The sequence below is a fragment of the Gekko japonicus genome, unplaced genomic scaffold, assembly GCF_001447785.1.
Source record: "Gekko japonicus isolate JY-2015 unplaced genomic scaffold, Gekko_japonicus_V1.1 scaffold127, whole genome shotgun sequence".
NCBI classification, from domain to species: domain Eukaryota; kingdom Metazoa; phylum Chordata; class Lepidosauria; order Squamata; family Gekkonidae; genus Gekko; species Gekko japonicus.
This window is the reverse complement of record NW_015170891.1, coordinates 1,611,830-1,637,110: the sequence shown is the minus strand read 5'-3', so window position 1 is coordinate 1,637,110 and position 25,281 is coordinate 1,611,830. Positions and strand designations below refer to the sequence as shown.

Here is a 25,281-nt window from a genome sequence, read left to right as displayed (position 1 = left end):
TTTTACAGATAATCTTACAAATAGTCCTTTGCATTTATATCATGCTTTCAACTTTAAAAGGATCATAATGCTGATTGTGTGAACTTAGGCAAATCACGAGAGGTAGAGCCGGAAGGGTTGCATCAGTGCTTAGTTCTTGTGGCCCTTTCTTACATGCCCAGGAAAATGCTGATTGCCACTTTGGGGCCAGGAAGCAATTTTTCTCCAGGCCAGTTTGGCCCCCAGTGATCCTGGAGGTTTTTTTAAAAAATCATGTTCTGGGCATGGAACAGGGGTCACTGGGGTATGTGGGGGGTATTGGTGAATTTCCTGCATTGTGCAGGGGGTTGGATGCGAAGGGAAGGGAGAGGGGGGAAAGAATGGATCCCAGGTGCTTCTGCCTGTCAGAGGGGCTGGTGCACACTTCCAGTGATGTCAGGGGGTGTGGCATATGCTAATAAGTTATGCTAATAAGCTCCTGCAGCTCTTTTTCAATGAAATGACCCCTGGACAGGGGGCACAGCCCCCAAAGACCCACCATCAACTATGGCCCTAGAGCAGCCACATGGTGAGGTGTGTGTGGGGGTTCGAAGTGGTCAAGAAATAGAAAGGAAATTGCTAGAGGCTAAGTTAAAATAGTAATGAAATGACCCCTGGACAGGGGGCACAGCCCCCAAAGACCCACCATCAACTATGGCCCTAGAGCAGCCACATGGTGAGGTGTGTGTGGGGGTTCGAAGTGGTCAAGAAATAGAAAGGAAATTGCTAGAGGCTAAGTTAAAATAGTGGTTGGGGGAATGGAGGTGAAGGCAGAGAAAGAGGAGTTGTGGTGTTTTTTCCCCTCCCGCCTCCTCTGACCACAGCTCAGTGAGGATTGGAGAAGCCACTACATGGGGAGGGGTGGAGCAGAGCAGCTGGCGCTACCACTGCTGCACCAAATGGCTTCACATTTCTTCAAATGGCAACCGTGAGGGGGGTAGGCGAGAGCGGGCGCACGGAGCCACGGTTAGCTGACGAAGGACAAGGCCAATGGGGGAGGGAGGAGGAGGAGGGCCAACACATGGATTGGGGGGCAACTGGGCTGTCTTGGGCATGCCACTCTGAGGGGAAAAGACCTCCCAGCCTCAGAAGCGAGTGGGGGAGCAAAGGGGGACGGGGGGGGTGCTGATGTTGCCACTGCACATCTGAACAGTCGCAGAGCTGGGAGGCAGAGTGAGTGCTGAGGCAGGTTGAAAAGTACGCAGACGGAGAGTGATTTCAGCAAAGCGTACTTTATTCAATCAGGAACAAGACGATTTTGGCCAGCTCGCAGGCCCGGCTTATATTCCCTCGGAACCCACCATCCAAAACACCCCCCCACTTCCCGATAGGTTATTTACAGTGGCCGAGAGTCCCATTGGCTTCTCGGCCAGGAACCAACCTCTGATTGGGGCGGGCTAGGATCCACCTGGTCCATTGTCTCAAGGAGCGAAGCTTGAGGTTTGTCTCTGGACAAGTCTGGACATGTCCGGACTTGTCTGGACTTGTCAGGACTTGATACACTACACCGGTGGAGGACAGCGACCTACCTCCTCCTTCCCATTTGTTCTCAGCCTATGGGGGAATATGGTGTGGGAGGACAAAAAGCTCCCCTCAAGGTTTCAGAAACAGCTTCTCAGCCAGGCCTTCCCTCAGCCCCATCGCAGAACGGATGAGAACTGGGTGTGGGGGATCTGGGAGAGCCTGATTCAGACACCCCCCCTCCTGAGCCAGGACCCTGTCATCTGGACCACCCGGGGCCAGTCACTCAGCTTGGTGCACCTCACAGGGTTTAGGGGGATGGGGTGGTCGAGGGGGGAGTCCGGTGTGCCTCCTCACAATCCTCAGAGGTAGGATGGGGGAAGAGAGGAAAAGCGCGAGTGTAGCCATGCTTGGCTGCTGAGGCAGATCCGTTGCGGGGGGGGGGGGATGCTGAAAAACTACCTTATTTACTTGCAAGGACGATGACTCATCTTCTAAAAGTGCTGTGTATACAAAAAGTAGCTAATTTGGATGGAAGTGTAAGATACCTCCCCTTTTATGGTATCCCTTGGAAAAAAACTCATCTTGCATATGATTGAATACATTTGCTGGGGCTCTGGTAGGTTCCCCAGTAAATCAATTGCTTTCACTGCTAGGAATCAATTGCTTCTGTTTATATTTTGAGTAAAAAATAATATTGTTAATTGGGTTTGCCTGGGTTGTTTATAAAGTTTATATCTCCAGTAACCGGCATTACATTTTATGGCACACATGACCCGGCCCAACAAAGTGATATTTATGTCAGATCCAGCCCTCGTAACAAATGAGTTCAACATCCCTGCTAAATCAAGTGCGTGGGGTGGAGAGAGCTGGAAATATAAAGCAAATGGCCCAGTCCAGGGCTTTTTTTGTAGAAAAAGCCCAGCAGGAACTCATTAGCACAATAGGCCACCCTCAACAGCAGAAACCCATTAGCATATTAGTCCACACCCTGACAGCGTAGCTCATTAGCATATTAGGCCACACCCCATGCCTTCCCTTGGCTTGCCTGGGCACCCCATGGCTGCGGGGAGCCCGGGCAAGCCCCCCCCCCACATGAAGGGAAGGGAAGGCAGTTTATACTGCCTTCCTTTGGCTTGCCTGGGTGCCCCACAGCTGTGGAGAGCCCGGGCAAGCCAGCCCTTGGACAGACTGGGGAAGGCATTTAAATGCCTCCCCAATCCTTCCAGGGCCCCCTCTGGCCCGCCCACCTTGGAGTCATTGGGGGGGGGGTCACTCTCCAGGCCTTCCCTCTGTTGCCCTTCACACAGAGGTTTTGGCTGTAGTGGGCGTGGCCAACTCTGAAGCCACCCGGAACTCCGTTCCTGCCCAAAAATAGCCTTGGCCCAGTCTATCTGTTTTTGGGTAACCAGATTGTTCTTTATATCACACATAACTATTTGAATAGAGGGCGATGGTCCAATAAAAGTAAAATACTTCTTTTGCTGAGCCAACTTCTCAGAACTGAAGTTTGCTTTATTGACCTTGCTAGCGTTGAGTACCTTCCGTCTGTTAAAAAGGGAATGAGAATTTTGCTTAAGTTTTGATAATCCACTAATACCTCTGATGCTTTTCAAACTACTAACCCTTTTGTCTTCCTCCAAACTTTTTGCAACCCCGATCTTTTGTGAGGAAACTCTTTGACCACTACTGCCTAAATTTAGTAGCAGAAGAGCTCCTCTATCCATCTCTGAGCTTATGATAGCTCGAAATCATTTAAATAACCCAAATAACTCTGTGTCGAGAATAGCTATGACCCACAATCTACTCCGAGCATCTCAAATAATCCAGCTGCTGCAACTTGTTCACGTTCAGCTGACATTCAGCCCCATATAAGGAAGAGCAGAGGAATATTCTATCTACTTTGGAACATTTTGAAAATTCTCTTCATTATTTTTTTTAATTTTTATTTTATTGGATTTATTTTTATTGGATTTCTTTTACTGCATTTATATAAACTACAGTCTACTGCATGCTGACCATCTAAAACTCTTCCTTAAAAAACAAGGCACAGTACCAGTGATCTAACATCAACTGCGAGGAAAACACAGGAGACCATGGATGCCCACTCGCACTGCTGCTCCAGAGAATGGTTTAACAACTCAACAGCCCAAACTAGCCAGCATGACTTTTAAAGAGTGGCCACGGCCATGCAGTCCATCTGACCAACCAATCCATCTTAGCTCAGAAAGTTCAGATCTGTTATCACATGACACTTTGAGAATGCTGGAAGCAGAAAGCTGAAGAGTGCCTGATGGATGCTAATCTGGACCACGCAGATCATCAAACAGAGGTGGAATGCCTAATGTAACGAACTGCCTTCGGTGCCGAATGGCTCTCTGATGTGCCCGAGTGTGATGATCTTGCAATTATGGCTGGTTCTGAATCTTGCCTGAGTGGAATTAACAACACTCATCATGCAGATTCCTTAGCGCAAACTCATCTTGCAGATAAAAATAATTACAACGGCAATGCCTTTCCTGACCCCGTTGGGTTGCTAGTCAAGTTAATTGTGGTGGACTGACTTATAAGAGACCACAGTGCCACTACTTTAAAAATCTTGTCCTACAATATTGCTCAACTGAAGAGAAAAGAGGGTGATTGGGATTTTACAGCCTTTTTGAGTAACTTTGACATTGCTCTACTCCAAGAAACCTGGCTGGGAAGTAATATTCATCCGGAATGTATATTTCTCCATCCCAGCCACTGCTTCTGGGTCCAGCAGCCATCTCAGAGTGGGTTTATGCTGTTTGATATCTGTGTGATTAAACGCTGAACCTATACTGTTGCCATTTTGTCCGCCTTCTGTTCAGGCCATTTTATTTAAACTAATTTTTGATCTTTCACTGGTAATTGTTAAGGTACATCTACCTCCTTGCAGCTGCCATGCAGATCTATTGACCCAATGGGACATTTTGAATGAGAATTTTGGTGGATCTTGAGACCAAATTCCCCTTGGCAGGATTTTGTATTGCAGTTTATTTTAACGCAAGAATTGAGAAAGATTATTTATCTTTAGGTATTGCCCCAGGTTTTTATTTGAATGTTTCTTTCCTTGTTTCCCTTTCCCATGTCTAATCCCAGGAGTTCCAGGCCCCTCCTGAGCAGGGATGCCAGCCTCCAGGTGGGGCCCAGGGATCTCCCAGAATTACAGTTCATCTCCAGTCTACAAGGATCAGTTCCCCTGGAGAAATTAGTGCTTTGGACTGGAGCCAGAAAGAATTCTTGTGACTTCTTGTGAAACTTGACGGGAGTTGCTGTTTTTCAAAATTAGAAATAAGAAGGCTGGGAGCAAATGCACAGAGAAGAGTAGCTGTTGCAAATGAAAATGTGAGAGAACCAGTCCACCCCAGAGGGGGCTGGTTCACATATGCAATAGTGCATTGATGAATACACAGCATTTTGCATGTAGTGAGGAAGAAAATGTACATTTCAGGGGCTATCTGCGTGAGGTCATCCTACCATGTTGCAGTCAATGAGAAATTAACATACCCTGAGGCCCGTTTCAGACATTACTTGCACCTGATGAACCTCTTATGAACCACGAACAGAGGTCATTTCGGGGGGAATTGCGGGGGATCACAGTTCCCCCGGGTGAGGTACGGGGGGCGGGGCACATGACGAAGCCTGCTTCCGGCCGCCCCGCTTCCTGCTTCCGGCCGCCCCGCTTCCGGCCCTCATTCAGCCAGGAGGAGGCGGGAGAAGAGGGAGGGTAAGTTGCTTCCTCCCTGCCTCTCCCCACCCCTGCCTGCCTGGGGCCAGGGAGGGCCTTCGCGGGGCTTCCTTGCACTCCCGCCGGCCTTGCAGGTCCACCGCCAGACCGTTAGGATCTGCTAATCAGCATCTGCTGGTGGACCCTGGTCCGGGGGACATCTGTCTTACCTCAACTGGGCCAGGGCTTTTTCGACCCTGGCCCCTACCTGGTTGGAATAGCTCTCATATGAGATCAGGGCCTTGTGGGACCTTTTACAGTTCCCCAGGGCCTGTAAGATGAAGCTCTTCTGCCAGGCTTTTAGTTGAGGCAGTAGGTGTCCTCCTTTTATCTATCTATTCGGCCTCCCCTTCGGTGGATCAGATCTGAGTTATGTCTGGAGCCCAACTGTGATAGGTCACATCTTTTGACACTCTGATTAGATGTATAGGAATTGCACTGTATTTTATCTGATTAGGCTTGCCAAGTCCCCCCGGGGGGCGGGGAAAACCCCGCTCCAGAGGGCCGTTCCCCGCCGCTTGCGGATTGGGCTCCAGGGGGAGCCCCACCCCGACGTGCATGTCACCCGGAAGTGACGCGACCATGCCGGGCACACTGGGGGCGGGGCCACGGTCATCGAGGGAAAACGCTATGGTTTTCCCTCAGATGGTCGTGGCCCCGCCCCCAGCGTGCCCAGCGTCCTCACATCACTTCCGGGTGGCGTGCGTGCACGCTCCAGCCGCAAGCCGGGAGTCCCCCGCTGCGGCGCAACGCCAGACTTGGCAACCCTATATCTGATGTATTTTAACTGTTTAAAATTATTTGTATATTCTATTTGATGGAACCTGCCCTGAGGCCACTATGCGGGGGGGGGGGGGATACAAATCCAATTTTTAAAAATGAAAATAAATGAAGGCAGGGTTGGTCCAGAAGGGTCCTGTTAGAATAAAAACTTGTTTATCTTTCAGGTGCCACATGAGTGACCTCTTTGCCTGTGCTGCAGTGGTGTGGCTGCCCTCTAGCTCCCCAGTCTCAAAACTGTCTCCACCTGTAGTTCATGGCTTTAAGAAATAACTACTATCAAGAGACTTGCACATATATATTCCGCCTTGCTCCCAGGAGCTCAGGACAGCATACACAGTCCGCTCCCCTCCCCTCTCAGTTTATCCTCAGAACTATCCTATGAGGAGGTTGGCCAACAATCACCCAGCAAGCTTCATTGGGTGAGCAGAAATCTCTCCCATTCTCGTCCAACTCCTTCTGGTGGCTCGCCGTACAGGCTTATGGCTTGCCTTGCTGGACCAAGCCAGAGAGCCAGGCTGCCCAGTGTTCTGTTTGCAGCAGCATGGGGACGGTTGGATCCAGCCAGCTTTTCTGCTGATGGAAAACAAGGGAGGCCTCCTCTTTGACCACTTTTGTGCCCAGGGCTGGAGGCCATGTGGGCTGGAGGCTGGAGTATGGAGGATAATTGGGTGAGACGGAGTGAAAAGGCCATTTGGATCCAAGCCCGAGGATCCCAAGTCTAGTCCCATAAGAAAGCAAAGAGCAAGAAGGACGAGACGGCTGCAATGAAAACGTGGCGCTGCTTTGGAAGTTGCTTTTTACAGTGGCATTGTGTATTGGCTGCCTCCACCACTGGGTCTCCACAGGGCAGGAATGGGCCCTCTGCAAGCCCACCCAGGCAAGCAAGCGCTGAGGGCAGCAGCAGGAGGAAGAGCTTGCCTGTTGCTCTGAGCACACTCCCTTGCAGGATTGCCTGGTGACCATGGCAGCCCCAAGACGTAGGAACCGGGGCTCCTGGCTGCTTTCTGCCTGCTTTGTTTGTGTGAGTAAGCGGGGCAGATATGGTAGGAGAGGACGAGGGCGTGGCTGCAGTGGGACAGTCATCGTGGGGGCTAGCAGAGGGCATCTTGACAAGAGTTCCCCAAACACTGCTGTACCCACCTTTAGTGAGTATGCGTGTGTAAAGTGCCATCCAGTCACAACCAACGTACAGTGATCCATAGGGTTTTCAAGGCAAGGGACGTTCAGAGGTGCTTTCACAGAATCAAAGAAACATAGAGTTGGAAGGGACCTCCAGGGTCATCTAGTCCAACCCCCTGCACAATGCAGGAAATTCACAAATACCTCCCCCCTCCACACCCCCAGTGACCCCTGTTCAATGCCCAGAAGATGACAACAAACCTCCAGGATCACTGGGGGCCAAACTGGCCTTGAGAAAAATTGCTTCCTGACCCCAAAGTGGCAATTGGCATTTTCCTGGGTGTGTAAGAAAGGGCCACAAGAACGAAGCACTGATGCAACCCTTCCTGCCCTCCCTCCCAGGATCTGCTATTGCCTGCCTCTGTGTAGCGACCCTGGACTTTGTTGGTGGTCTCTCAACCAAGTACTAATCAGGACTGACCCTGCTTAGCTTCCAGGATTGGGCTCGCCTGGACTGTCCTTTAGTAGATAACCAGAATGCCTTGTCCAGACCAGTGTTCCCTCTAAGCTGAGTTAGTGTGAGCTAGCTCACACTAACTCAGCTTAGAGGGAACATTGGTCCAGACCCCAGAGCAACTCCCTTCAGCCCTCCTTACACTTTCCCCTCTCGCTTGCACAGCTGGGAGGAACCTCCCTCCCCCCAGTGCTTTTTTGTTGTTGCTGGCAGCCATGGTAAGCAGCAGCTGTATAGGAGCATGGTAGTCTGAAACAGGCTGACCCACCCACCCGACCCACTGACAACAAATTAAAAGCTACCCCACTCCACTGACATGTGCATGTATGCATTCTACACACATGTCGATAAAAGGGCAATAAGCCCAGAATCCGACCTCAAGAACTTCAGCATTAACTTATTTTAAGAGAGAGCAGATCTCCTCATCTTGGCAACTGTGAAACTAGTGCATGGGTGCTCTCTGGCACCCAGACACCCACTGCAGTACAGCTTCATGTGCTGTGAGGAAACGTCTGCCCCCATCCATGTGTTAGAAGCCGGATATGTTGTGCAAATATATGCAGATGTTCTTCAGTTCTTGGAATGTACACAGGTTGCAGAATCCAGCTTCCCTCGCAGCAGAACAACCTTGACTGAAGAGGCAAGTCCACTCACCCCTTCTGGTCTGGGGAGCCCCCCCCCCCAGCCTCCACCTGGTCAGCATCTCTGGAACAGGTGTTGCTCAAGCTGCTGGTAATCTCAGGCTTTAGAGGGGATGAGCCAATCAAGACCTAATAATTGCCCCCACACCAGCAGCCCTGATCTTTCAGACACCTGCCGAGAAGGGACTGTTATCGGGCAGCAAAGGAAATTGCCAGCATTGCTTACTCGCTCAGATTAAGCAACAAGAGACCAGATTGCTGGTAGCTCATGTTGACATGCATGAATAAAAATCCTCACTTCCTGGTGGGATAAACAAGGAGCATTATGTGCTGCGCTGTACGAGGCCTCGCTGAACCTGGTGTTCATGTGCTGAGAGAGGAGGAAGGAAATTGCAGCATGAAAGGTACAAGAGACAACAACCAAGAGGTGGTGTTGCCAGCTACAGAGAAAGTAGAAAAAAATAGGAATTGCCCAACCACCGTCTTGCTGGAGAAGTCAGAGGCCAGCTGCCTCTTCTCTTCTCCTGTCCAAGCATGAGCCCTTCTTTCTAATCCTTTCCAGGTCACGGCAGGCCTGAAGATCCAACACCTGCCACCCATAGATTATGGTTTGGCCTCTCCATGCTGTTTTTGTAGCAAAGTTAGTAGATTTGTAGACTCCGACTGGACTGACACACCTGGTTAAAGAGCTGTATTTGTCGCCATGCATCAGAAATGGCAGGCCTGAATCAGAAAGACACCCCTTATGATGAGCTGGAGAGGTAGGAGGTGGAAAGACACTTTTTTCTCCAAATGCTTTTGCCTCTGCAGAAGTCTTTCAGGTGCCAATAACTGGGTGAATGACAACTGAGCATCAATCAGTCAAAGCAGGCTGGCAGTTCCGAGATTCATAGAAATGGAAGGAACCCCCAAAGCCTATCTAGTCCACTCCCAGGCCAAAGCCTGGGTCATGCACTTGGTAGGTGCTCTGCACAAAAGAGGGTCTACAGGGTAAATGGCTACGAGCAATCAGGGGGCAACACAATCCATGCACTGCAGAGGACAGCCAAGTTAATTGGGCAGCCTCCAGGCTCACTAGCCAATCATATCGATCTTTTCCAACCTTCCAAAATATTGATGATGGCTTCCAGTTCCAGCATACCTTAAGAACCGCCTACTCCCATAAGAACCTACTCATACACTCTGGTCATCTCCAGAAGCCCTGCTTCGGCTGCCCCTGCCATCTGAGGCTGGATGGGTGGCAACTCGAGAAAGCATCTTCACAGTTGTGGCAGGGAAGCTGTGGAATTCCCTCCCCCAGGGAGATTTGTCTGCCTCCTTCTATAATGGCCTTCCACCAGCAGGTGAAGATTCTTTTGTTTTGTTTGGCATTCTGCCACCCGCTCTTACTAAGCCCTCCCCCTGGTTTGGTTATGTTTATGTACGTCTATTTTTGTTTTAAATATGAAGTCAACATGGTGTAAGGGTTAAAGTGTCGGAATAGGATCTGGGAAACTCAGGTTCGAATCCCCACTCTACCATGGAAACTTGCTGTGTGACCTTGAGCCATTCACACATTCTCAGTCTAACCTTCCCCACAGGGCTCTTGTGAGGATAAAATGACGAGAACAACGTAAGCCGCTCTTGGTCCCCACTGGGGAGAAATTCAGGATATAGATTGTGCGTGTGTGTGGTTAATATTTGGAATGTTCTAATGTTTGCCAGCTTGGGGACCCTGAGTTGGGTGGAAAGGCGGTGTAGAAATGTTGTACATAAATATTAAGCACTAGCAGCCACCCACCAAAGCAGGTCAAGGGAAAGACCAACACGGGTCACGCCTCGCCTCGCCACGGCCTGTCATCTTGGATGCTCCAGAGGGAATCAAGGGGCAGCACAGTGAAGCGGAACATAAGAATTAGATTAAAAGCCCATGCAGACTGGTCCCTTGCCTTCCAGGCTCAGGGGTAGACCATAGGCTTTGCATGCACAAGCCCCTCCCCCCCCCAGGTTCAATTCCCCCGGCATCTCCAGCTAAAGGATCTGGAAGCAGGTGGTGTGAAAGACCTCTCCCTGAGACCCTGGAGAGCCACTGCCAGTCTCAGTAGACAACACTGACCTTGATAAACCAAGGGTCTCATTCAGGGGTCATTTCCTGCAGGAGCGCACAGGAGCGGAGCTCCGGCAGTAGAAAGCCCAGGGGGCGGGCACATGCAACAAGCCCCACCTCCTGCTCCCAGCAGTCCTCAGTCAGAGCAAGAAGCAGCCAGGTAAGTTGCAGAGCCCACCCCACCCCACCCCGGTCCAAAACAGTCCAGTGGCACCTTTAAGACCAAGTTTTATTCAGGTACAAGCTCTCCCTTCTCTGCGAGGACAGATCTGCACATCCTCCCCCCCCAATAGCTAGCAATCCAAAACAAACCAATGGAACCTGAGTGGTGGGTGTTGCCTTCTGACACAGTTCCAGTGAAGTCAGGGGGTGTGACATATGCAAATAAGTTATGCAAATGAGTTATGCTAATGAGCTCCTGCACCTCTTTTTCTATGAAATGACCCCTGGTCTGATTCAGTATAAAGCTGCTTGCTGTGTCTGTTCAACAGTAGTATTTCCCAAGCAGGTCATGAGAGTGAGAGCCGGCTCCTTCCTTTCAGCTCCCAAGCTAACCCAGCACTAGAGAGTGCAAAACTATATCTTTGCTATTTCTGTGCCTCATTTAAACATATGATCCCCTCTTTGCAGTGTAACCACAGGCAGGAGTTGGGTTTTGCAGACTAACCCGAGACCAGCAATTTAGAAAATGCATCGGTCAGAAGAAAAGCCATCTGGTAAACATCGGCTGCAGTAGTAATGACATGTTGTGGCGGAGCGGGGCGAACTTTAAATTGGTTTCCACAAAGCTCCTGTTTATGTTAGTTGTGGGCACGAGGGGGGAGCGACCTACATGGGCCTTACAAACCTCCTCGGCCTGCCTTGGAAAGGCCATGTGCATAACAGAGGGTGATAGAATGGTGGCTAATTGCCGGTGACATTTATTCAATTCCAAGAGCTCTTGCAAAGGATCCTTGGAGCTGGCCAGGCGTGAAGGAGGCTGGCTGGCAACTATTGCCAGTAGCAAGGCAGCATGAACTACAAATGTTTTTACTAGCAAAACAACTATCATGCAGTGGGGTGTGTGTGTTGTAATGCACTTTATACATGGGATCCCAGTCAACCAGGGCCAGGCTAGGGAGAAAGTTGGTTTTCTGTCCTGTGCAACAGTTCTGTACTTTGCAATTCCCTAGACGAGTCTACAGCCATCATTCAATTCTGAACTTAAAAGCTGCACTGGGGGGGGGGCACTGCAGTGGAGGACACATCCATCCCCTGCTCCTGGTGAACCCGACCCATACAGATACATAGACACAATGCTTACCGCTGCTTCTGCTTGCAAAGACTTAGCCTGGCTGAGATCTGTTCTCTCGGTCACAGTAACCTGTGACTGAATGTGGGGAATTTGCTTTTCATAGAGTGCCATTCTGTTTCCTATATTTATGTGCCACCTTTCTGTCAATGCATTCAAGGCAGCTGGCAATTGCAAAGACTAATCCTAAACAAATAAACAATACAAAATACAAAACGCTAAAAGAGCAGTATTCTCTTGGACTAGGGGCAGTCGATATACGAGGGGACAGCATGAGCTCCCTGGCGGACCTTTTTTAACTCTACCAATGTATGTCAGTTTTATATCGCTTAAACCCTCACGGCTTCTCTGAAATCATCCTGGCAACTGTACTGTAATAAAGGGCTAAGAACTGAACTGAACATATGGAGCTGCCTCGTGCCCGTGTTGCAGTGGATGGGAAGGGGCAGGGTTTTTCCAGGTCCCACACACATCAGTGCCATTTTTACCACCCCAGTCCCCCGTGGCTGCCATTCCCTGTCACCACCAGGAGGATTTTTCTTTTAAAAGGCAATGGTAATTGACATATCACCATACAATGGTAACTGACATATCACCCCGACTTTGGTGGGGAGGGTGGGGTATAAATTAATTAATAGTTTCAGGCAGGTAGCTGTACTGTTCTGAAGCTGCAGAACAAAGTTTGAGTCCATGCAAGCACACTTCTTCAGATACAGTGAAACAGACATTTGTTGGTCTTAAAGGTGCCACTGGACTCAAACTTGATATCACCATAGTGTTATAAGGCCACAGTGATGTATCACTTACCAATTTGTGTCGTGGAAGTGAATGGGGGCCACAGGGGGCTCAAGGATGGGAATGCAAGGGGAAAACCACCATACAGATGCTCCATTGCCACAGCTAATGCCTTTGCATTCAGAACACCCACCATGAGCTCTGTAGGGGGAAAGGCAGCTAATAAATATTGTAAATTAAAAAATAAACAGGAGTGCCCAAGGTGGTTGAAAAATAATAAAATGGCACGATGCCAATTAAAAATCTCCAGACAATTAGAATAAATTGCAGGCAGTAACAGAGCCTGGAAGATTCCCAGATGCTAAAAAAACTAGTACCAGCCAGTTTAAAAAGATGGTCCAAAGCAACTTGAACGCTGCTGAAAAACAGCAAAGCACTGAAGAGGAGCGGGGGAGGGGTATTTCTCACTTTTTCAGCAGAGAGCTCACTGGTGAGGTCCTCAGGTAGTTTTCTAGGGTGAGGGGAATTCAGTGCTCCCTCTAAGCAGTGGAGTCTTGTGAGCAAAAATTCTACTTTGTGAGCTACTGGCATCAAAGTTGTGAGCGAGCGATTTGGCTGGTGCATAAATTAGTTTGCTCTGGAGCCATCCCTCCGGAGTTAAGACGAAAATGTGTGAGCCAGAGGCTAAAAAAACTGTGAACTAGCTCACACTAACTCAGCTTAGAGGGAACACAGGAGGGGATAGTATTGAGTTGCTGGGCCTATATGGTTTCTTCTGACGGCACTCTTTTTGTTCTTGCTGGGGTTACTTGTTTTTTATAAGGGTTCAAATTGCTTTTTAAAAGAATGAACTATTACATGATGAGCTTAATCGTTTATCATAGGTCTTTTTTTTGTACTTATTTTAATGTTCTTCAGTGTCACCTTTAGAGTAAAATGAAGGGAGATTTTTTTTAATTTAGCTGATTTAAATAAATAAAATTAAATGCTTGGCTAGCAAATAAAATTCCAAGGGGTTGCAGTGTTTGCAGTGCAATCCTGTTTCGGCTTATGCAGGAGGCAGTTCCACTGCGTTAAATGAAGCTTACTCCCAAGTAAGTATAGACAGGATGGCAACCTTAGTAAACGAGTCATTTAAATTAGTAAACCAGAACTCCTTTGATTAATGTAAAATATTACCCAATATTTAGTCAAAATATTTTTTAAAAACATTTTGAATTACTATAAGCAAGTGAGATGTTTGGCTTGATAGACACATGTGAGCACACACGCACATCCTGATCACAATAGAAAGAGCATGGAAACCCAGCCATGTTGCCTGCCTTTCTCTGTCTTCAATATTTCTAACCCCAAGTCCATTCTTCCCCCCTCTTTCTCAGTTACTGTCCCCATGAAGTTATCCTTTCTTCTGTACTCTTCCCTGATGTACCTATAGTTTGTACCACAGCTTTAGTGCACCAAATGCAATACAAGATAAATATTTAAATGCAAGTACTGTATTTATCAAATCTGTGGACAGGCATCTTCGAAGAGGCATTCCTCCTTCCTCCTTCACAGGAATGCCCCTTCTGTGAAGATGCTTTGCTGCAGATATGGATTGTCAATCAATCAGTTTATATGCTTAGCCAAGATTTCTTCAACTAGGTGACGGTAAAGCATTTACCTGCAATTTGCTTGCATTATAAGGCCATTCCATTAGGGAAACGCATTTGCTTTTGCAAATCATTAAGGGAACATAGCTTTTGCAAATAGGAGAACCAGAGACTAGAAATAGAGCCTTTGCGGAACACAAGATTGCATGACCATATTAGGCGTCACTAAGGCCGTAACTAGGGGGAAATGATGACCTCTGCTTGCTTGTTGTTATTGCTCAGTGCATACCTCTGTTATCAAGAAAGTTAACACCTGGCTGATGACAGAAAACTATCGGCCTTCCCACAAGGGACATGTGACCAGCCAAGGATGTTTGTGGTTTTGCAAAAGAACACAATGCCTCAGGCTTCATGGTCAATGTCTGTGATAATCTTGCATGCCAATTCTAAGAAATGATTTTTTCCCCTGTACTCTGTGGAAAATCGATATAAGTCTGTCCCACCTGCACTCTGGGTACATGCCCTGTTTTGAAAGTGCCCCGAGAGGTGCTTTTGGCTGTACCGCATGCTTAATAAACAACTGTTGACTCTCCTTGCTGACTCCCTGGTGGTCTCTATCTCAGTTTCCCACTACAACGGCCCTAATAATTTCCCCACTAAAATGCCAATTTGAGAAGGGGGGGAAATTGAGACTTTTGCAAAGCATCAAAGGCCTGTGAATATTTATCTTGGCTCTGAACTTGACTCTGCAATGGACAGAGAGAACCCCCAAAGTAATCTCTTTGGCTTTCCCATGTTTGGTAAAATGACACTTACAAGCAAGTCCACCAAGAGTACTTCTTCTCTAGGGTAAGTAAATTTCTCTCTCCCGCTCATGTTTAAATAAGGCTCAAGTACACAGAGAAAAGACGAAAAAGCTCCATCAGACACCCGCTAGCATTAGGCAAATGAGAGAGGAGATAAAGGAGGAAAGCGCTTAAAGAAAATTAGATGCCAGAACCTGCAGCTGAGCAGTGCAGAGCGAAATTAATTTATTAGCGTATGCAAAAGCAAAAGCCACATCGGGATCTGATGAATAAATTATGGGCTGGCATAAATCTGGGCATATTTGCTGGGGAGACATGATAGATTATCATAACGAAAATGGAAAGGAGGAGTCAAACACATGAACTCCAAAACACAGGCAGTACCCAAGTGATTTTGCTGACAAAATTCCTGTCGCATACAGGTCAGATAAGGACACTGGCCACCAATGCTTCCTCGAAGCTGTGGAGTCTTGTGAGCAAAAATTCTACTTTGTGAGCTACTGGCATTAAAGTTGTGAGCAAGCGATTTGGCTACTGCATAAATTAGTTTGCTCTGGAGCCATCCTTTCTGAGCTAAGAGAAACGTGTGAGCCGGAGGCCAAAAAACTGTGAGCTAGCTCACACTAACTCAGCTTAGAGGGAACACTGCAAATGGCCACAATCCTGAGAAGTCAGAGGGCAACCACAGCAAAGGTAGGAAAAGCCAGTTGCTCAGCCCAGTGTGTGACACTGGGCCCTTAGCTAGACCTGGGAATATCCCCTGTCCTGTCCCAGCAGATGGTTGTGAAGACGAGGTCTGGTTCTCCCAGGTGTGCCTAGTAGCCCTTCAGCTCCCTCCCTGCCCTGACCATAGGTGGACAGGGGCACAGGCACTCAACCCACTGGGGGTTTATGCTCCAATCTTGTAAACTTTGCCAGCTTCTCTCCCCCACCCCATTTGAAATGAACAGAGATCATCCACAAGCAGACAAAATTGTTTCAGACAAGTATGAAGCAGAAGAGCAAGATTCAAGTCCAGCAGCATCTTAGAAATTAACAGGATTTTGAGAGTCAAAGCAGACAAAGGGAGCAAAACACATTGGGGGTGGGGGAACCCTGAAAGTGGATTATTTAGTGTGTGTGATCGCAGCCCAAATGTGGCTGGTGTGGCACAGGGGCACAGTTATCAGCGAGATCCACTTTTAAATCTTCACTTAGTCCTGAGACTCCCTGGGTACCTAGGGCTAATACTTCTTAACCCAGCCTACCTCACAGGGTTGTTGAGAAGATAAAACCTAGGACAGGGATAAACAGGGCCCATTACAATAGGGATGTGTTTTCTTCAGTGGCACAAGGAACAACTTGGAAAGGTAATCCGGAAGATGGCGTAGGGGGGAAGTGTTAACTCTTTCTCATTGCACCCCCCGCCCTTACGGGGGGGGGGGGGAAACCGCTCTGTCAGAACATTTTTGGGGTTCAGGCTTATCACGGACGGGGGCAAGTCCCCATAGCTCCTAAAATTCACGCAGCCTAATCCATATGCGTATAACTCGGAAAACCTCGTTGACTTCAATGTGGTTCGATTCTTGCTGTCCAGAACGGCCCTAAATGCTTTCCGAGGTTTCCATAGTAAGCACAGGCCCCGATTCCCTGCCTCCCGCTCTTTCCTCCACCTAGAGCAAGTCCTTCGTAGGGAAACGCTCCTCCGACACAAGACGGACACACGAAGGCAGTCTTCCGATGGCACCGAAGGAGCCATCTCTCGCGGGCCCGGGGGCTCCTCGCTGAATGTCGCCCCTCCCCACCCACCGCCCCTTCGCATCCCTCCAAGTGGCTCCGCCAGCCCGCCTCCACTCCGCCCCGACGTCGCGCATCACTCGGGGCGGAGAGGGGGGAGGAGTCTGGGGCGCCGCCGCCGCCGCCGCCGTCCTTGGCTGCTTCTGGCCAGCCGCGAACCTCCGATTGAGCGGCGCCGGAGCCTGTTGGCGTTCGGCGAGGGGGGCCGTCGGGGCGGCCGGCCAGCCGGCTGGCGGGCGATGCGGTTGTTGCTCGCGCCCCACGGGGAGGCCCGGCCGCCGCCTCCGCCATGCCGGTCAAGCTCAAGAACCGTTACAACCTGGTGGACGACGCGGGCGACTCGCGGGTGCCGCTGCACAACGAGGAAGCTTTCCAGCACGGCATCCACTTCCAGGCCAAGGTGAGTCCTGGCGGGCGCCCCAGGCATGCTCCGGCCCTCGCCTTTTGCGCGCTGCAGCCCGAGCCCCTGCCGTCGTGAAAGTTCGCCACCCCACAGGGAGGTGCTGCGAGCATATGCAGAGAGCCCCATGCTCAGGTCGATCTTGGGCCGTGTTTACCTGAAAGTCAGTCACGTTTAGTTGAACTCGACGGGGCTTATTCTCCGTCAGACTCCGGCGCTCTCTCGCAGCCAGCTGAGAAGTCAGGAACCCCACGGAAACACATCCCCCCCCAGGTTGCCAACTCCGGGTAGGGAAATTGCAGATCTGGCGGTAGAGCCTGCGGGAAGTGGGATTTGGGGAAGGGAGGGACTTCAGCCGGATAGAATGCCGTAGAGTCTGCCTCCAAAACAGTCGTTTTCTCCAGGGGAAGTGACCTCTGTCGTCTGATCTTTGTCATCTGCAGATCACTTGTAATTTTTGGAGGTCTCCCGGTGCCACCTGGGGATTGGCAACCCTAGTCCCCATCACTCCAATGTCACGCTGAAATTTCCTCCTTGAAGCTTTAGCCTGTTTATTGCAGGGGAGGGGGGAGGGGGAAGCAACTCGCCCCCCACACTGCACATTAAGAAAACCAGGTTGCCAATCAGAGGACATATCTTTCAGGCTGGCTGGTTGGTTGGTATTGGGTGCTTAGAACTAGGTAGGCCCCTGGGCAACCCTCCCCGCCCCGGAATTCATTGCTACCTGATGCATTAAGGAAAGAAAGGCAGGTCTTGTCGAAGGCTGCTAAGTCATGCTCAGGGGCAGCCAACCCTCTAGGAACAACCACCGGCTATCCTGCAGTGTTTGGGAGCATCCAAAGAGCATCTGATTGGCCTCTGGTGGAATCAAGAATTCCTGGATGTTCAGTCTGAGCCTGTAAGGTTTAGGGGAGTTGTTTCCATGGAACTTGCAGCTTGTGCCTCTCTGCTTAGATTTTGGGTGCAGCTCTTCCTGCTGGCATGAGCACAACAGTTAGGTTAAGAAGCCTGTGGCTGGAGCCCTCTGGAGCAATTGTTTCACCTCTGTGTGGCATTGGGAACTTGCTGTTCCCAGGCCAGTTGCTGGGCCTGGCAGTCAAAATACATTTATCTCAAAATCTGCAATCAGGTTTACAAAGGAGAACCACAGCCAAGGAAACGAAATCTGTGCCAACAATTTTTTATTGTGTTCTAATGATCTGAAGCCAAGCACGGTTTGGGAGGCAGATGAAGTGGGGAGTAGAAGGACTTTTAAAAGGTCATCATAACGTTTGTATGATTTTGTTCAGTATAAACTGGCTTGGCCTTGGGTTTTATTTTTAATCTCCAGGGTTTTGGAAATATAAATTAATTGGAAACCTTCCTGCTGGATTAATGAAAGGCTCGACCTGGTGGTGGGGGGGAACAGTTTACTCCAGGGACTGCATAGTCTTAGGATCAGATTAGAAGTACATGTGCCCGCTTAATTGTAAGAGACCAGAAGATCTCCCCTGGGGTGACTGGTTTACTGTGCGGCTGCAGTCGCTCCCTGGACCTGAGAACCAAGCTCCTGTTGGTGAAAGAAGATGCAAGCTTTTGAGTTAACACAGAGCTCTTCATCAAGCAGAGTGGAAAGGGAGCCAATTCTTGGCAGCCTACAGGGGAAAGCATCCATTCAAACCAGAAATAACTGGTGTGACCATTTCCATCTGAAGAAGCAAGGCTGGAGAAAGTGTTGAAGTTTTTAAGGAACCCCCATCAAGTCTTAGGTGCCAGTCCTGCAGACGGCTGGGAATATATTTTAAGATTCTTGCAAGCAGTGCTCTTATCTGTTCAAACAACCGAGGTCGACTGCCAGTGTGGGTTTTCTAACTGGCTTTGATGCTCTGGTAGATGAAAATGCTAATATCTGACCACCTCTCAGAGGCCTTTTCCACACAGCAACACTTTCCTGTGGGAACCCTGGTGACACTGTAGATGCCAAGAGGGTTTTTTAAAGAAACTGTTAATGGCCATAGCAATACCACTAAAAAAAAGACCCTCCAAAAGCTCCCTGGTGGCATTGGTGAGGGGGTTATAGCCACTACAGGGCTGGGCAGAGCAAAAGGCTGCTATGTGAGTGAGTCTGGGAAATATGCCTTTGTTGTGATCTTTCCCAAAACGGTGCAGCAAAGCAGGTTTTGGGGGAAATCACACCAAAGTTGAGGAAAACCTGGGTTGTGCATAGAAGCGCCAGGATGCCATGGGGAAGTGGGAGGGGGGGATACTCCTCAACAGCATTGAACCTGGGTATATCATCCATGTGGAAAAGGCCGAAGACTTCTATGCTACTCCAAAGCTTGTGTACTTTGGTACATGAGCGGAACTTCGCCCATTCAGGGGATGACTTGTTTTGCCTGAGTTGAATTGCTGCTGCTGCTTTTACTCCACCACCATCCCTAATCTAAGCAGCTGGCGCAGAAGGGACTGGGGGAGGGGGAAACCACTGACTAGACCTGCTTTGTGCAAAGATAGCTGGAAATCTTTGCAGGTTTTCCAGGTGAAGATACAGAATCTGTCCCTGGCAGAGCAAGGAAGGGAGCTGCAGTCCAATAAGGCCTTCTGCCCTTGGCCTCCTGCTTGCCAATCCATCTGTGTGAAGGGAGCCTCCCCCCCATTGCCGCAGGATATGGGGGAGGTCTGCATGAAGACAGGCTGCGGGAGGGGACACTGGCTCCCTCTCAGAAGGGGGGGGGGGAGAGACTTCAGAGGCTTGAGGTTGTCGCGCTGGGTCTCTCCTTGCCAAGGTGCCCTAGACGGCAAAGGCCCGCCTCTTTCCTTTTGAAATGGGCACTGCGCTTGAATGGCTGCCCAGCCTTCCTTCCCTGACACAACTTCTGTGCTTCTCCATGAGCAAATGCCCAGATGCCTGTGCGCACTCCCCGTTTAAGTTTATGGTGGGGAGAGGGATGCAAAGGGATGTTAACTTTGGATTGTTCTTAAGGTTTCGAAATAGTGTGTATTTAATAACCATGGGCTACGTGTGTGCGCGCACACACTTGGTTTGTTCTGGATCATGTACACTGCCTCATGCAATGGGAAATGAAACTCAAAAGGTTCCATTCATTGCCTCTTCCCTCTCTCCTGTCTGTAGGGCTTTAGGCAGCTCCTACGAGTCACAAATTTCCTTTGTGGGATTTGTTTTCTAATGCTGTAAAGAAGCATGCCAAAGGCATTGATGGTCTTGTCTAAGCAAATTATTAATAAATGGGTTGGGGGGGGTGCATAAATGACAAGGAACGGGCACTGTCCATCTTGAGCTGTTTGTGAGCTTCCTGCAGGCGCTCGACTGGCTCCTTTCAGCAACAGACCTGGAGCTTTGACCTGGTCTAGGAAGGCAGTTGTGATCCTGAAGCAGATTATTGGGGCTCCTAGTCCAGTCCTGCCTCCTCCAGCTCTCCCAGGGCTCCAGCAGATGCCTTCACCAACTTTGCTGCCTTTCTTCAGGTAGATGAAGCTGCGAGGGAGTGACTGGCCCATGGTGACCCAGCGAGCTTCTGTGGCACCTCTTGAGACACATCAGAGTCGGGGTGGGGGTGGGGGGAGCAGCAGCACCACCACCAACTTGATTTTAACTTTTTTATTCTAGCACTTCTGCTCCATTTGCTAGCCCTGGCAGCCTGCAAAAACTCCATCTGTATAACATCAATAAAATGATGAATGCTTCCTCAACTAGTCTTTATTTCTTTGAAACCCTGTATCCCACCTCTTCGAGGCTTAAGGTGGCTGCCAGCAAAATACATTTAAAAAATACCCCTAGCAGTTTGAGTTCAGTTTAAACTAACACCCTTGTAAACTAGAAAGCGCAAAGCTAGCTGAGAAACTGAGCTACAAATGAGGAAGGTCCCCAGCCAGAGGTCATTTCGGGGGGGGGGCCAGGAGGAGGCAGGAGAAGAGGGAGGGGAAGTTGCCTCCTGCCTGCCTCTCCCCACCCCTGCCTGCCTGGGGCCAGGGAGGGCCTTCGCGGGGCTTCCTTGCACTCCCGCCGGCCTTGCAGGTCCACCACCGGGCCCCTCATGGGGCTCGGCAGTGGAGCTGCAAGGCCGCCGGCGGCCGGGACCGTTGGGGGCGGGGTGTGTGGCCTTAAGTTATGACACACTTCCGGTGATGTCAGGGGGTGTGGCAGCATTATGACACACTTCTGGTGATGTCAGGGGGTGTGGCATATGCTAATGAGTTATGCTAATGAGTTCCCCTAGCTCTTTTTCTACGAAATGACCCCTGTCCCCAGCTATGGAAATGCAAAGTGTTTATTGCTGATCTGAAAACAAAACATCCTGTTTAGAGGCACAAAAAAAGCCAGCGGGGGGGGGGGGGGGGCTTCACACCTCTCCAAAAGCCCCACGAACCACCTGGACTTCACTGCGGTGGTCTTGACTACAGTTGCTTGGAGGTTACAGGGACTCAGGGAGGCCTTGCTCCAAGCCCTCGGGCCCTCCCCATCCACTGCACAATGGGGGGTGGAATCAAAAAGGGGAGATGGCCTCTGAGACGTATGGGTCCTCCCAGGCCTTGAAGGTGCACCAGCCATACAGTAGGTTGTCTGTTCCACCTCCCTGCATTTGTCAGGAGACGGGTAGCATCAGATCTGCCAACCTATGCAGCAGTATATCTTTTTAAAAAAGGTTTGTCCATCTTAAATCAGGAAAACACTCCTACAGTTACTAATTAGGACAGCTGCTTGTCATTCATCCTCCCTGGTTCAGAGGCTCCAGTTGCATATGCCGAACTCCATGCCAGTTGCCGCTTCCCCATTAAGTTTCTGTGCTGGGGAGTTTTTTCCATGCATGCCATTATGCACACATGCGGCGCGATGCACTCTCTGGATTGAAGCAAATGGGGTGATGACGACTTGTACTTAGCACTGCGTGTATGTCAGAGCAGAGCTCTGCCACCTTGGAAATTTTGTGTTCTATCCACTACTTGAAATTCATGTTCCTCTCTCTAGTACATCGGAAGCTTGGACGTGCCAAGACCCAACAGCCGTGTGGAGATTGTCGCAGCGATGAGAAGGATCCGGGTGAGTCAATGCGTGCGTGCCCCTCTCCCTTTCTTCTGGCAGTGTCTTCTTGTAGGGAGGGATCTGATGTAACGGAAGTCGGGAAGGAAGGCAATGTGCTGTTGTTCCCATTTCCATTCTCCCCTCCACACACGCATGCACAAATACTCCCCCCCCTCCTCTTTTTCACAAGTGGCCATTCCACCAGAAGGCTGGCTGGCAAAGCTCCACTTTCTGCCTCTGCTCTCAAGCCACTGATGGGCTTTATTCCTGAACAGAAGCGAGAATTATCCAAACAGCAGGAGGGCTACTAGCTTGTAATGAATGAAGCCAGCTAAGGAGGCGGGCGCCTGTTCATCAAAGGCCTCTGGCCAGGTGGCGGCATCATCAGCTTCCGGCTGTACATTCAGTTGGTGTTTTCTTTGGTATCCCTTGCCTGTGTTGATGGGGTAGCATCCTTTGCTGGACAGACATAGCTTGGTGTTTGAGCTGGCAAGCTTTGTGCATATACCAGACCATCATGGGTTAGTGTAGAATCACATGAACATATGTCCATGGCCCACCTACTTAGTTTGCAGAAGATCTCAGCATTGATTCTTGGCATCTCCAGCTAAAGAGCCTCCCTTAGAGCCTGGAAACCCACTACCAGCCAGTGGAGATGAAGCAATCCTGTGTGTGTTTATGGGTCTCTAGCTCACTGGTAGAGCGCATGTGGGAGATCCTATGAGGTCAATTTCCTGCAAAGTGGGAAATTTCCTGCAAGAGCCAGTTTGGTGTAGTGGTTAAGAGCAGCGGACTCTAATCTGGGAGAACCAGGTTTGATTCCCTACTCCCCCCACATGCAGCCAGCTGGGTGACCTTGGGTCAGTCACAAGTTCTCTCAGAGCTGTTCTCTCAAGAGCAGTTCTCTCAGAGCTCTCTCAGCCCCACCTACCTCACAGGGTGTCTGTTGTGGGGAGAGGAAGGGAAGGAGATTGTAAGCTGCTCTGAGACTCTTGAGTGAAGGGTGGGGTATAAATCCAATTTCCTCTTCTTGTCTCTTCTTCAAAAGAATCTTGGCTGGGAAGGAGGTGGGAGAGTGGGTAGTCCTGGATTTGAAGGACTCTGCAGGAAGCAGCAGCATCTCGCCTGTCATGTGTCCAACAGACACATTTTTGCACACTATTTTTGCAGCCCTGAGCCGGTGACAAAAACCAGACTCTCAGAGTCCCTCTTGGGCTGCATTTGGCTGGGTGAGTCACACAAGCTGTGTACCCTTGAGCCACGCCAACCTGCTTTGGTGTGACAAAAAAACGTAATTCGCACCTTCTTTGTCTCTCCTGTTGTTTGTGCCTAAGCAGGCACTGCTGTTGCCTGTTCCTCTGAGTGGGGATGGGGGAGTCTTGATGGGGCTGAGGTGTACAGCTCTACATTCCAGTCGCTTTCAGTACTCACAGGCTTCGCCTGGCAACTGGAAAAACCAACGGCACCAGGGGGGACCCCCGTGTCGAATTTTGCTCCCCCCCCAGCTCTCCTGATGCTTCATCAGTTGACATCCTATGATCCCATAATCAGCTGTGCTGAGTGGCTTTGTGAAGCTGCCGCCTTTTGTTCTGGGGCCAGCTATTCTCTGCCCCTTCCTTTTTTCTTGACAAACAGGCTTCTGAGATTTAAAGAGACCAGAGCTTTCCCACTTTCACAGTTCTCAGCCAAGTGGCACTGAATGTGGTTGTCCCCTGCTTGTCCGCAATAAGTTGTTGTTAGTGAGAGTCCGGTCAGAACACTTGGTAGCAGTGATGGAGGGAGAGGATACCTCATGGAAGCTAGGGGCTCAACGGCGCTACAAATTGAAGCCAGTTTCAAATGTGGTCAACTGCTCTGTCTTCTAATCAAGGCATGCTGGGAAGTGTAGTCCTTCAAAAACACTTAAGAGATCTCTAAAAGAGGTCTCAAGCTCCCCTACAAACCATTCCTCCATAGTTTGTGGAGGGAAGCAGTGTCAATTAAACTGGTTTCGGTTCACTGTGCATGTTCGTTCTCTTCAGAGATGGGCCAAAGTGAAGGGAGTAGACCAAACTGCACAGCTAAGGTTTTTCTGGAGCAGATAGACATTTAAATAAATCAACAGTGAGAAGATTTGTTAAGGTGTTGCATAATGACTCTGTCACCTGCATTGGGGCAGTGTTCAAAGACTGGGACACTAAAATCATGTAGCTCATTCATCTGAATGCACAGAGCTGCCTTTTACTGAGTCAGATAAACACAATATAAAGGATGATTGTTGCGGAATTGAGGATTGAGCCTCAGTCCTCTGTTAAACCTCACTGGTGGACCTCCTGATGGCACTGGTATTTCTGGCCACTGTGTGATACAGAGTGTTGGAGTGGATGGGCCTTTGGCCTGATCCAACATTGGCATCTCTTATGTTCTTATGTTTAAAGCTATGTTGCTTTAATTTCTATAGTAAAGTATAGTTGAATCTTTGGTTTTGTTTCCCAGGAGGCTTCAGGACTCTGCTGGTTCTGTGGCCTTCTGGTGCCGATGACTTTTGCCTTCCATTCCAGAAGTTAGTGGTGTCACTATCAGAATCATAATAGATAGGGTGTCTGAAACTAGCTTCCTTGAAACTAGCTTGAAACAAACTTTCTTGATTTTCTGTGAGCTTCCTGACCCCAGAGATAGAGAGAAGGGGGAGGGATTTGGGTCAGTACATTGGTTCAGTTCTAGTCAGTTCTAGTTTGGCCTGCATCACATTCATGATAGTCCTACGTGATAGCTATGTCAGGGAGTTATAGGTCCAAGAAAGAAATATACTTCTGGGTTACTAATGGTAAAGGGCTGGCCGTCAGCCGTTCCATGTGAGACCTTGGCAACTAGTCCAGAACATTCTGAGTTTTATACAAGTGCACAATTTAAGTATTGGGTTGAAATATTCTGTGTTGAATATTGAAATGCTATGTTGAATACTGAGATTGAAATGCTACAAAGTGTTTTCTGTCTTAAGAGTGTATAATGGAATAAACTGAGCTTTGTTTAAGAACCATTGTCTCTCTATACTAGATTCAGTCTCTTGCCAGTCTCCACCCAACCAGTGAATGAACTCAGGGGAACTGGGTGTCCTGGGGAAAGGACCTGGCCCCCAGAATCCCTCACAATTGTCTAATCTGATTGGCAGCAGCTCTCCAGGGTCTCAGACACAAGTCTTTCACATCACTTGCGGCCTGATCCTTTTAACTGGACATGCTGGGGATTGAACCCGAGGCATTCTTCACGTAAAGAAGATGCTGTACTGTTAAGCACAGCCCATCTGGT

The 25,281-nt window shown here is 49.4% G+C and overlaps 1 protein-coding gene across 1 annotated transcript in view; it reads left to right on the top strand.

The window, feature by feature from the left end:
• The first annotated feature begins 16,708 nt into the window (after positions 1–16,708).
• The window catches only part of LOC107116509 (carboxyl-terminal PDZ ligand of neuronal nitric oxide synthase protein-like), a 41,781-nt gene continuing 33,208 nt past the window's right edge, over positions 16,709–25,281 (top strand). Inside the window, exons 1-2 of the mRNA XM_015418417.1 lie at positions 16,709–16,973; positions 21,940–22,011. Of these exons, the coding sequence (XP_015273903.1) occupies positions 16,863–16,973; positions 21,940–22,011 (183 nt within the window). The 5' untranslated portion in view covers positions 16,709–16,862. The remainder of the gene's footprint in view (positions 16,974–21,939; positions 22,012–25,281) is intronic.